The 13,514-nt window shown below is 41.2% G+C and overlaps 1 protein-coding gene across 3 annotated transcripts in view; it reads left to right on the top strand.

The window, feature by feature from the left end:
- The window catches only part of NRK (Nik related kinase), a 100,018-nt gene that overhangs the window by 2,718 nt on the left and 83,786 nt on the right, over nt 1-13,514 (top strand). For 2 of the 3 annotated variants that reach the window (XR_008451517.1, XM_054075896.1), the window contains exon 2: nt 1,603-1,668. Coding sequence is in view for 1 of the 3 variants with exons in the window: in XM_054075896.1 (XP_053931871.1) it covers nt 1,603-1,668 (66 nt within the window). In the remaining 2 variants the exon portion in view is untranslated. Of the gene's footprint in view, nt 1-1,602; nt 1,669-1,703; nt 1,749-13,514 lie in introns of those variants that run through there. The other variant, XM_054075898.1, reaches the window with a different exon arrangement.

Raw genomic sequence — 13,514 nt, 5'->3', positions numbered from 1 at the left:
TGACTGAAAAATGAAGAAATGAGAAGGAAACCAAGCACTTCACGAAGATCCCAAAGTTGCAAGCAAAAAATTCTTAAACCTGTGCTAAGCTCCATACACAAGTGGTCCTATTGATTTCCTTTTCTGTGAGGGCTTTTGGAATGGGGGTTGAAGTTAGAAAAATCCAGGAAGAATAAGGTTAAAACTTATTTAATGTAAAGGCAAAATCAAATTGACTCATTAGTACTTTCAGTTGTGGAAGTGTGTGCTGTGTTGCTCTGACAGTGAAAGCTATTGCCATTTGACATGAGTGTTGTGCCAGCAAAGGCAGAATCTGCTCAGAAAAAAAGCCTGTGTTTGCATTGGGATTTTGCCTATGTAAATATTTCCATATCTGATATGAATAAAGTATTATTTATATTAAAATAATAACATAAGTGGAGTGGAGAGGTAGCTTGATACCTTAAAAAAGGGGGGGGGGGATTTTTGCAACCTGGGTTGCAGAAACTGTACTTCTGAGATAATGTTTTTCTGTATTGCATCCCTCAGCAGTACCAAGAGGCATCAACTAACATGACAGATTGCTGAAACAGATGTGGTAAAACTGACACATGGAGTTAATAATATTTTATATAAATTTCTCAGTGATATCATCCCAAGGAATGAGCAGACTGATAAATGGCTCAGCCAGAAACCAAGAAACTGGTCCCTTGAGTTCTTAATGATTTCATATAAATCTCTCAAGTGAGTTTTAACTGAAGCAACAGATTTTTTTAATGTGCTCAGTCATGCAAGAGCGAACACTTACTTGCCCATACCTTGCAACAAGATGGTCTTCCGCTATGCGAAAGGCTGCAGCATCTCATTATTGGAGAAGGACATCTGCTGCAGTGTTTAGTTTACAGCAACTGGTGCTAAACTAGTAGGATGAAAGTTGGCTCATGTGGATTGGTACACTGATCACCTGCCACGTGACTCTTTTGTGTGCATTAACAATCTAGTCTGAGTTCAAAGCCAAGACTTCAATTCAGCAGTGAAATTCACCTTATTGTGTTTGAAAAAAACAGGAGAACTGAGCATTCTCAGCCTGCCTGTACTGCTAAGATGGCCTGGGGTGGTACATTGCCCTGTTGAAAGCTTGCTGAGCTCAGGTGCTTTATAAAGTATTTTTTCAATTCTATTGTTTAGGTACTTTCCTTTGTTACATTGCTCATGCTAAGTGTTTCATAGCAGAAGACAGCAGCTCAGCCTCTAGGCTAGCTCAGTATTTTAAGGCTTAGGAAGCCTGGAGTTTATTCCTTATTCTACTGTTAAGCTGAATCTGTTGAATTCTTGTATTCTTCATGCATCTCCATGTATTTGTTGTATGTACTGTATAGCCATGCTACAAGTCTTCACCGAGTTGTGTTGTGGATAGAGTTTTGACTGAAAACTTGACTATTAATGTATTTCTTATACTGTTATTTGGCTATTTCCCCTTCAGTATGTAATACAGATCACTGGGATCTGTATTGCTAGCATCAAATGCGCCACTGACATTTTCATTTTGATTGTGTGCGGTTACGCTCCGTTATAAAGTCATCGTTCTGTTGCAAATAATGTTATTTCTTCTGCTTTTTGCAGGACCCCGCAGGAATATTTGAACTGGTGCAGGTTGTTGGAAATGGGACATATGGACAAGTCTATAAGGTTTGGATGCCTCTTTGATTTACGATGCTGTTCTTGATAAAGCTGTTTTTCCTAAAGCGAAATGAGCACCATTTAAGAAGGTGGGCAATATTGTTCAAGCAATAGCCTGGTTTATCTTGTTGTCTTTTCTTTGTAATGCAAAATGTTGTCACCTGTGATACTCTGTGCCCTTTCCTTCCGCCCTCTTTGCTGCCACAGGTCAGGTAAGTGTGTTGGCTTTCGTACTGACTTCCCCCTGCCCTGTTTTTTCTGTCCTGTGATTATTTTCTCTTCTTGAAAATTATTTAATAGGTGACTTGCACAAAGTAACATCAGTGATGGCTAAATTTGGCCTGGATTGAGTGGAGAGCTTAGCCAAGACTAAAACAGTAGGACTCTTGAAGACAGAGGTGTCAATTAACCCTGCTCTGCAGGCAAGCTGTGGAGCTTTTGATTTCTGTTGTTACCTTTGTCACTGTGATATCAAAGCAGAACTACCAGACAAGAAACTACAGCAATTAAAGGTTGCCTGCCATAACATGCTATGTACAAACACACACCTTTAAGTAGTTATGGGAACTAGCCTAGAAAAATGTTCTTTCACTGCAAAGCCTTTGCTAAGAATGATCTAAGAGGAGAAAATAGATGTGGTAAAATAGGGAACTGAGTCTGTGTTGTTCCCATTTGGAGAAAGAAGACAGAGGAAGGAAAAGGCTGTGTTGCTGAACCCTTGGAGGTATATCAGAAAAGTAATGACACTGGAGGAAGCTATCTGATCTTGCTTCTTCCTCAGACCCCACTGCTGACCAGCTTCTGCATGATGAATGTTTGCAGAAGGGGGACCTAATGTAGAAACGCGTGATGGTTCGTCTTCTTCCAGTTTCCAGTGCATTGAAGACGTGTTACGTTTCAGTGTCAGTCCTCTGATGGTGGATCTGTTGTGATCATGTTTTGTTTTCATTGGAAGCTATAGATACTCTTCCAAAGATTCTGGAAGATCCTCTACAGAAGCAATTCTGAGGAGTTCTTGCTTTCCTATACTGCATTTTAACAATTTATGTCAGAAGCAAGATCTTTCTTGTGTGACTGTTGCTGTGATTAAGTCTGTGTTGTTCCCGAGATTGTTATTCAGATTCTGAGGTCAGTGCTACTAAATTAAAAATAGAGGTTTAGGGGTTCACGTGGACAGACTAGAAGCCAGGAGACACTGCAGAGTGCCATTGTCAGTGTAATCACAGGTAGAGAACCTGTACAAAGATTCTAAAGCTCCCCAATGGCCACTGAAATAGTTAACTGCCTTCTCATGCCTGGACTTATTTTATATTGAGAGAGAAAAAAAATTCTATCTAGTCATCTTTTAAGGATGTTGAGAGTGATTCAGCTGCTTAATCATGGCAGAAACAGGAAGGAGCAACATACCCACTTGCTTCTCTGCTGCTAAAGAAAACGTTTTGAGCTATTGTGTGGTTCACTGGAATGTTAGTTGCCAAAATGTGTAAGAAATATTGACAGTGACAATTAAAAATTGTACCCCGAGATTGCTTTCCACTGAGTGCGTAAGAGATCAGGGTCTGACAGCTCTGGATGATGGGTGGTTTGCATCTCTGCTTATTCTGAACTTGGAGTAGTTGCAACATCAAAGCAAGGCACCGAGAGATAGTCTTCCAAGGCTGAGGGCGTTGAGGAAAAGCTTTGTGCCCATGCATCACATGATGGAGAGATCATATGTGTAACCGTGGCTTTGTGCAAGCACAACCTTAGCAAAGGTTTTGCTTGTACAAACACACGTGATCACCGAACACAGGGGGTTTTGTTGGGCTTGCTTAGGGAATGGAGCTGCTCTGTGCAGGAGGGCAACAGCGAGCTGTGCTGCTGAAGAAGACAAATGAGGTGGACAGATACAAAGGGCGTGCTCCAAACTGCAGGCAGTCAGCTTCGTCTCAGTTTGAATAGTTTTCACACCGTCCAAAGCTCCTGTGTCTTTGGAAATACCTCTGCAGAAGATGCTGAGCACCAACTAAACATACTCGGGTGGTAGCTTCCTCGTGCTGGCCTTGCAAGCAGAGCAGATGTCTGTTTTCTCCAAAGGAGGGCAGCTGCAACGGAACAATTGCTTCTGAAGTGACCATAAAAGTTAGGCTATGCTATTCGCTTTTCTTTTTCACTGCTGTGGAATATGTCCTTCTATTTATACAGTGCTAAGACCAATAAAGTGAATTCACGAATGCTGGAATAATTTTGTAGTTTGTCTAGTATAGGCTTGTGATCATAACTGAGATTACTTTATAACCTGAATATTTATCTGCATTATGTACTCATGTAATTAGAGCACGTTTTTCTTCTCTAGAGGTGTCAGAATCTTCCATGCATTCAGAAATAGATACTTTGCATATAATCAAAGCAAAGCTTACTTCAGGCTAAGTAAACTGTCCAAGATTACAGAATTGCTTGGTTGGCTGCAAAGATGATTCATCAGGCTATCTGTTTTAATATATGCAGCTCCATAAAAATAAAATTTAGAGGATTCATCATTAGATTTGGAAAACAATGTTCAACAGATTTATTGGAGGAGAGTATTGTTCATACTGAATTATTCCAGACCAGTTCCAATTCAGTGTCTTTTTAAAGGAAACGGAAGAGGTATAAATTTCACCCGTGATAATGCTAGAGCTGTCTAGAAGCGTTATAAAGTTGGCATTTGCATATAATAACTGACTAAAAGCTAGAAGATTTTTTGACAACTTATGAAGTAGTAGGACATAAAAATGTCAGTAATGACAACTTCAGCCTTTTTGTAAGTATGAATTAGCTATTAAAAAATCAGATGGTACCCAGAAGTCATAAGATATAGGCTTGGTTATCTCTTGAAAGGACAGATGAGTTTTTCAGTTAATTGGTGGCTTCCGGGAGTTGAAATTTGAAGAACAATACTATACAAGATGTGATTCTGAATAGCATCACGAAAGGTAGTAGCAGAGACTTCTCTGAAGACAGCTGAAAGTAGTGCGTATGCTGGCTGTTGCTGAAGTATGAATATCTACTCTTTCATGCCTTTGTTTCCTGAACTTTGAAGCGCTGAAGGTCAGATTGTGTCCAGTCTCTACACCGCCTCCACTGAATGTTTTTGAACATCCCATTGTCCTGGGAACCCTCGAGGCTGGGGACCACGCAGACTCGGGGGAATGAGGGTTTGCTCTCCAAGTATGAGGGCCAGGATTTGGGGATTTTATTAGAGTTGCTGATCAGTAAGGACCTTCAGATGGGGCAGAGCAATGTTTTGTGTCACATAACTGTCAATGTCATCTGGGAGGAAGCGAGATTGCTGCAGGTCTCTCCTGCAAGTTCTAGGGTTTTGCTTCCCCCCGGGCTGCATCTGTGGTGCTTTGGAACTCCCTCTCACAGGCTGCCTGAGGAAGTTTGAATCAGGTGTTCTTTGGGATGGCAGTAAAACTGCAGAAAACAACTTAGGAGACCTATAAATACTATCTCTTTTTATTTGCTAATTGCTACATTATTATGACTTTGTGTACTGTTAAAGGTGGTACCTTAGAGAGCACTGTGAAACTAACATCTGTGGCTGTGTGAACTGTTCTTGGTGTGCTTGAGACGGTACCTTGCAATGGCTGTCGAGACCCAACAATATCGTGATTTGAATAATTCTTTTCCTACTCCTGTTATCTGCAGAGGTTTAGTTATATAGATGCCTGGTTTTCCTTCCATGGTCGGACTCCATTGCTATGAAGAGCTGGGTAGTGATCGTGTATCACCCTTGATGTAGAACAGCTGTATCTTGGTCTGTGTTGGTGCACTTAGTAATAACTAAACTGTAAGTTTGGGGGAGTGAAATTATATTTAAGAAGACTTCAGCTGTTAGTTTCATATTCTTTGAGTGGTATGTGTTCAGTAGGAGCCTGTTAATGCATTTTCTATCTTCTAATTTTCAGTGCAGGGTAATTTTTGTAATGGGTGAATTGGTCAATGGTTCAATGTTGCAACTGAAATGAGTGACATTTTTGAAGCATTTGAGTCGGACAATTGTTCTTGAACTCTGGAAGAGACTGTGTGACTCTGAGTTTATAGCTGCTTTGTGTTTTTAGTTATCAAGATAAAGAGGAATTGCTCCTAATAGTGCTTGTTCAGCTGTGCTTTGAGAGTCCTCATCCTTCTAAAAAAGTTTTAACGGGCCAAATGACTTCATCATCAGCATCTGTACAATCTGCTTGTTTTCTGACACTGAGAGGCACCTAACTGGAGCTTTTGACTTCCTTTGTCTTAATTATATGCATTAGCCCTGTCTCAGGTTTGGCATTTTTGAATAGCCCAGGGAATGAGAGGGCAGTGTCTTTGGCGAGTTCCAGGGGCTGATGTTTTTTGGATTATGATCTTGCAGGCTGAGGATAAACTGTGGCTGATTGACAGCTGCTGTGTGTGCAAAATGGTTGTATCTTTAGTGGAGTCAGAAAGCATGGGGAACTTGAGAGAAGTTCTGGTTTGGGACCGTGAGACTGAAAAGAGGAGAAGTGACTTCCCGGTAATGCTGCTGTTGAAGATGAAGCAGTGCCATTGCTGAGGCTTAGCAGAGGGTAGAAGCAACCCTGCCTTCCTATAGTGACTGTACACAGTGAAGATTTTTATTTCTGTGTAGTCACACAAGACTCTGGACACAGAAAGTTAGCAGGGCTGAGTTAGGAAGTATTTTGGGTTGGGGGTTTTTTGGGGTTTTTTTTGAATACAGCTGCTTCTTGGCACTGAATCATGCTTCAATTGTTGACATGAGTTACGAATTACTCTGCTTTTGATGTACAGTGGCAGGAGTGTAGTGAAGCATAAATATGACTTCTCAGTTTATCTTAAGTAATGTGAAAGTCTGCTCGAAGTTCTTCATAATTAATTTAATTGAATAACTGGCTGAAGTAATTGATACTGAGATGGGAGGGGTGGGAGGAAGCAATGTGAGGATTTTTTGAGATACGAAACTGCGAAAAGAATCACAAGACCATGCTAAGTTATGAAATGTTAAAGTTTCTGGACTGTATTAAAAACTTTAATTGATGGTAGCACCTCAGGCAGGTACTGGAAGGCTAAATCATAGAGTCATAGAATCACCAGGTTGGAAAGGACCCACAGGATCATGGAGTCCAACCATTCCTAACAATCCCTAAACCATACCCCTCAGCACTTCATCCACCCATCTCTTAAACACCTCCAGGGAAGGCAACTCGACCCCCTCCCTGGGAAGCCTCTGCCAGTGCCCAGTGACCCATTCTGTGAAAAATTTTTTCCTGATGTAACGTAAGAAACATTAGTTACGTTCAGTACAATCCTGAGCGTGAACACTTATAAGCTGGAAGCTTCAAAACTGTTCCTTCTGGGCATGGGTCAAAAGTAGCCATCTTCTGAAAAATGTGTCTTGGGGCTGAAATGTAATTTCAGAGTCTCCAAACTGCTATAAACAGAGATGTTAAAAATGTTGTGTCATCTTGGGGTATTCTGTTATCATTTGTGTTTGGTTCCAGTTTTCAAGCCAGTCATAGCCCTTAAGGCATTGAAATTTTGATGAGTCAGGTAGGGAAATCAGTTGCTCTTTATAGAAATTATGAAATTCTACTTTCTATTTGACTAGAATTTGATAGAAGTGCTTGTCTATCAATTTTCTTTGTTTGGGTTTCTAGTAGCGTAGCTGATTATCTTGTCTGCATGAAAGAACTAGCTCATTATTGTAGGCAGAAGTGTATAAAGAAGTATTGCTGCAGTGTACTGGATGGAGTCAACAACTCATTGTATAGATCCTCAGTTCAGCAGTGCAAACAAACAATGGAGATTGTCTGCTAATCCTGGCAAGAGGATTCTCTTCCAGAAATAAGTCAGAGCGTAATGTGTGCTACTGCCGTTGTAATAAGATCTGAAATGCTGTGGTGCTTCTGAGTGGGTTGCCTTGAAAGCTCAGTGTATATGTCTGTAATATCATAAACACACTAGAGAAATGTGGTTTGCTGTTTCAGTATTTAACTTCTTCATGTCTTTGATTTTCAATAACACCTGTGAAGTCTGCATACCACTAAACATGTTTCTTCCTCTTCTCTCAGTTGCCTGCAACTCAGACTCTCATACATGTCTGCATGCTTTTCTTAAAGCTTCCACACCATCCTGTTGCTTCTTTTCCTCCTTTATCAGAAAGGATGTGGAGTTGGCAGTGCACCCTTGCCACAGTGAGGGCAAACCGTGTCTTGGGCTACATCAGCAGGAGTGCAGCAAGGAAGGAGGGGGACGTGATTACTTCCCTCTGCTCTTGTTAGGCTACACCTGGAATACTGTGTCCTGTCTTTGCTCCTCTACTTCCAGAGAGACATTGGGAAACTGGAGAGGGTCCAGCAAAGGGACACCAAAACATTTAGAGAGTTGAAGAACTTTACACATGAAGAAGGAAAGGCTGAAAGAACTGAATTTTTTTCAACACGGGGAAGAGCAGGCTGAGGGTAATCTCGTCATAGTCCTCCAAGTGCTTTAACAATGGTTTGTATAGAATATGGAAGTACGGGGATGCGCAGGAGAACAGGAACCAGCTGCAAGTTGCTCAGGGGAATTTCCATCTGGATGTAACAAAAAAATTCTTCCCCATGGGAACAAGTCGACATTGGAATGTAGGTTTCCTAAGGTGGCGGTAGAGTCCCTCGCTGGAAATTTCCAAAGGTATTTGACATTGTCTTGGGTAACCTAACTTAAGGCACTGCTTTCAACAGAAGATGGAACCATGTGTTTCTAGAGGTCTCTGAAGACTCTTGATTAGAGCGCAGGACTTTGAATACAGGACATGTGACTCTCAATGGATGGGACATACCTACTATCAATCCAGACTGCTAGACTGTGAATGACTGAATTGGAGGATACAGAAAAAAAGTAGGGAGAATGACTTTTAATTGAAATATATATATATAAAATAGGTAGCGTGTCGTGTATATGTAGTTGGCAGAGCCAAAAACATTTCTTTGCAGTAGTGGGAGGAGGCAGTTTGCTTGTGTTCTTTTTTTAATCCTTGCTTCCCTGCTTATTTGCATGGCAATGCCAAACTATATTCAGGACTAGAATTTAATATAATGGACCATACATGCAAAATTAATTGGCAAATCATGAAGTCCTGGTTCTAGTTAGTGAATATTTCAGAGGAATTCAATTAAGATTCTTAAGCGTAGGACTAGTTTATCAAAAATAGAAGAGTAAGGATGTGAAAAAAACCTCTCAGCTGTGAAGTGCTTCTATACAATAAAGGCTCTTGGATGAGCAGAGAAATGTACAGTAATTAGATGTGCCATATCATATCAGTCATTGGAGAATAGTAAAATCCTTGCAAATAATTTGTTGGCAGGCCTACTACTTCCAGCTCCTCCAGTGTTTGAGACCTGAATGTCCATATGGGAAAGTGCAATGCGTTTTCATCCTAAACTGGTGGCATTTTGAGCTCATGTTGCATAACACTTCAGATGTTGGCACTGGGACATGCTATTTTGAAGGTATGAGGACATGCTAAAAATGCACTGGCGATAATATGAGCACAGTAGGAAATAGTTCAAGCTCTTAATTACCCACTCAAGCACTTCGGTACAATTTAAGCACCTCAATAGTGACGTTGATTTCAGTACTCCTGACTGCTCTGCAGCTCCCAGAGTCATGCCTACATGAAGATGTGCCTCAGCGTGACCAGTGAGTTTTATAATATGTGACCTACTCAGAAGTATTTCATTGTGTATGTTCTCTCTTCTTCAAAATAAATCAGTGGAGTTGCAGGAAAACTTGTGAGAAATTGTCTGTTTGTACTTTAGAAAACCTCCCAGACACATAATGAGCCATTGGAGTTAATGAATGAACGACAGGATATTACTTAGTTTTAAAGAGTAGAAAATTTAACGTGTTGTTTATAGATGTTTGAGATGACTATAGCTAGTAGAGCATAATAAAAGGAATGTACCAGTTGGTTTCTTAAAAATATCGATAGCCTTGCTCCTGAGGTCTGTTATGGATCGATGTTTTCCATGGGTTAGACGTTTCCAGCATGCACAGACTAGTGATTGTACGTAGTGGGACTGTTGCAAAGCTGTTCACTTGAGCTCCTGTTTCCCTTGAACAACCTGTACTCTGAAATCACTCCAGGTTGTCTGTTGCATTGACCCTGAGAGACCATGAGCTCAGGCCTGGTTGAACTCTGTTCTCTCTGCCTTCATCACCCTCACTTTTTTCTGTCTTCCCCAGTACCAGATCAATCTCTGCAATGGATTTTCCTCCTCTGCGTCGAATAGACGTTGGTTTGTTTGAACTGCAAGATGCATCTCTAGTTCATTCTGCCCTTTGTTCAGTACCTTCACTACAGAGGAGAGCTTGTATTAACAACTCCTAGTCAGTCTGACTTGGGTCAGGCACCTTATGAAACGATGCTCTAAGCAGCAGCTGTAGAGATGTAACGTTTGATCTGTGAAGGCCATCCAGCAGCCGTTAAAAGCGCTGCCATTCTTGTGCAAGAAAGGTTTCATGTGTGCTGGGCACCGGAGCTTAGGGTAGCGCTTGGGATAGGGCTGGAGCTAACTTGTGGCCGTAGCAAGCCTGTTGTTGTGTTGCTTTTCTGGAGCAAACAGAAGTAAATAGCATGAAAGACTTGTTCGTGTTTGTTATTCAGATGAAGTTGTGAGCCTGGCAATTTGCTGTCTGCAAACCACATGCTGATTTATTTCTGCGTAAAGGTTGCATCGAAGTCTGCCAAGTCAGGCAGCAAGACTTTGAGCGCCGGGGATGGGAAGTGCTGAAACATGAGGAATGTTCCCACAGCGTTGCCCTGGCACGGTTGGCTGCCGTGGACAATTGCCACAGCTCCTCTTCCACGCTCTCTGAATCACTTCGCAAATACCAAAGCCAGCAGCATGCAGACCATCAGCTCCGTGAGGTGCAGGGGAAGAGGGGTGGTTAGGACAACCAGCCAACGGAGCTGGCAGCGTAACTGGCACTGCTAACAGCATGGTCTTTGTGCTCGCTGCTGGGAAGAGCTCCTCCAGAGAGCACATCTCGTGATGTCTCCCAGTCCCACGCAGGGCTCTGTGATAGTGTTGGTGTGAGTTCCCTGGAGGCATCACAGCTCTGGAGGAAAGCAGTGTTCAGCCCAGCCATGAACCTCCTGCTGCCTTGAAAGCCAAGTACGGTGGGGTCTGGTGGTAGCACAGCTATTCAGACTGCAGCTGCCTGGATGGGCAGCAGCAAATTCTGGTGGGACAAGGGTTGATCCTGTCCTTCCAAGGCATCCATGGGGTTTAAAAGCCAGTTTCCATTGTCAGCTGGGGTCAAACAGCTTGCTCAGTCAGTAGGCAGGTGCAGGTCAGCCCCTTATCCCATCATAATGAAATTTCCAGTAACTAATTTTAAATTAGAATATTAAATTTCAATGGTTAAATCCGTAAATGTGATAAAATTGTGATTCTCCTGTCTGGTATTCAGCGCTCTCGGGCTGCTGACCAGTGGTAAATTTCCCGGCCTGCACTGATGTGTTAGTATGGATCTCAAGAATAAAACTGAAGAAGCAGCTATTGATCAGCTCTTTGCAGTATACTTCTTAAATAAATAAATAAATAACAATAACCCTTGTGTGTTACAAGCCTGCCCTTGTAACCTGCTGACTTTGTGGGACTCTTGTAAGACTTGTAAGATTTTTTTCAAAAATTTTTTTCAAAATTTTTTCATTTCTTCCTCATCCCTTCCTTTTTCTCTATGAAAACACGAAACTTTAGTTAACTTCTGAGATTTCGGGGAGTAAGCAATCCAGAAGACATATTTTGTAGCAAATGGATCTTCTCAGTGCCCTGCACAGGTAATATTATTAGCTGATATCTGGTTTGTGGCAATGCTTTTAGGTACTCTCACCATGTAAGAAACATGTGTTTTCGTAAAGGTAAGCGAGGGGTTGATGTGAGCAGCTGCAGTTTAGGAGATGTAGCTTTTCTTGCCTCCGCCGCTCATCATTGCTTCAAAACACATGAATTCACTGGAAATCGAGCTCTTCCTATGACTGTAGTTATTAAAATGGAGGCAGTCTTTGTTTTTGTGAAGTGTTTTGGGATTCTGGTTAAGAGGAATTAGTGTACTTGTGGAGGTGATTTGTGAGAATTGGTTAGTAGCCACTCACTGAACGTGCTCTTTGGAAACGGTTTCATCCCAATCAAAACACGCGAAGTTCAACAGAAACATTAGTGGGAAAACTTTTAAGAAATTAGTTGACTTTCATTTTCAAACTTTGTTTCAGAAACTTCAAAACATTGCATTTCATTTGCTTTGTTTGACTATACATTTTAGTTTTTTAGGTTTTTTTTAGCAGGATGTTTAATATGTCATTGATTTTTTAGTAGTATATGCTCAAAACAAAGGTACTATCTGACGGAAAAAAACGGTATTAACAAAATAAATATGTGAATATTAATGTGGATTCTTCTGACGTTCTGTTATGTGGTGAATGTTCACAACTGAAAGTGAGAACCGTTGGCAGAACACCAGCATTTTGTGGAGGTTTAAAGAATACTGGAATTGACTAAATTCTCTTTCTTGACTTTACAGTTGTACTGTTGCTACTTTTGATATCAGCATTTTTGATGCAAGTTTTCCTTGTATTTCTGTTGTTAAAAGTGGAAACATATTGGGGGAAAGGAGATATGTGTTGTGGCCTTCTGAAAATATTTGTTTTACTGAACTTATTATCTAACTTTCTAATTTATTATGTTAAGTTTTAGCATGGATTTTTCCTACTGTTTTAAAATAACCAATTTACTGATTAATTCTGCTGTAGCAGATTTGTCTACTCTTGTTATACTCTTGGCTTTAAACCTGCGAACAATTATACTAAAATATGCAACAAAACCATCATAAAATAAATATGCACATGGCTTAGATAATGGATTCTCAAATGTATTATTCACACAGGTTGTCCATGATGTTGTCTTGTTATACAGAAAAAGGGAAGAGTGAGGAAAAAATGTTTTTGCTTTATATTTGCTTTTTCCATTCTGACATGAAATATTTATTTTAACAGGCTTCTTGCAAACATTCTGCCCCCAGAAGCCAAATTCTATCAGCAGATATCTGATTGCCTTTTATGAGTTTCAGAGGGTAGAGTTAGGTATTGTAGACCAGCGTATTCCTGCTGCTGTGAAAATCAGATTGCTGTAGTGAAGTCTTCCCGGTTTTTATCAGCTGCTGAAAGGAGGAACTGGTCCTGAGTGTGCGTTTTGCCCTGCAGAAGAAAGAAGATAGACACTACCAATACATGATTTGGGTGCACCGGACCGTTCCTCCTGTGGGAGTCGTTTTTGATGAAGGGTGATTTGTTTCCAGGGACATTGGAATATGTGTTGTCATCTCTACCAGTGGAAGGCTGCCAAATTTTACTGGGATTTTGCAGGCAGGCACATTAACACTTGAGGCGGAGGGTGTACCCAGTGAACCCAGCAGTTGTGAAGCCTGGGACAGCTTGGACATTGCGGAGGTGGTACGTGCCAGTAAATGCGGTGCTCTCAGGATACGCTGGGCTTTTTGTGCATGTGCAGATCAGCCTAAATAGGTCTGACGTTTCCCAAATGTGTTGAGTTCCCAGCTCACATGCTGTTGAGTAGGTGTGCGTGTGTGTGGGGCATAGCGGGTAGCTGGATGTCCCAATTAGGACAGCCTCCTTGCCAGAAAAAGATGTTGCATCTGGAGAAGCTACATGTGTTGTAGCCTGTTCTCCATAAACATGCCAGAAAATGGAGAAAGGATGAAGGAATAAAGAGATGCACCAACTTTCCTTTCTTTTGGACACTTGAAAGATTTCAGTCAGAACTGTTTTGAATAGAGGAAGTCACAAA

This window comes from Cuculus canorus, chromosome 10 (assembly GCF_017976375.1).
Source record: "Cuculus canorus isolate bCucCan1 chromosome 10, bCucCan1.pri, whole genome shotgun sequence".
NCBI lineage: Eukaryota > Metazoa > Chordata > Aves > Cuculiformes > Cuculidae > Cuculus > Cuculus canorus.
The sequence above is the reverse complement of the archived record's forward strand: the minus strand, read 5'-3'. Positions and strand labels throughout refer to the sequence as shown.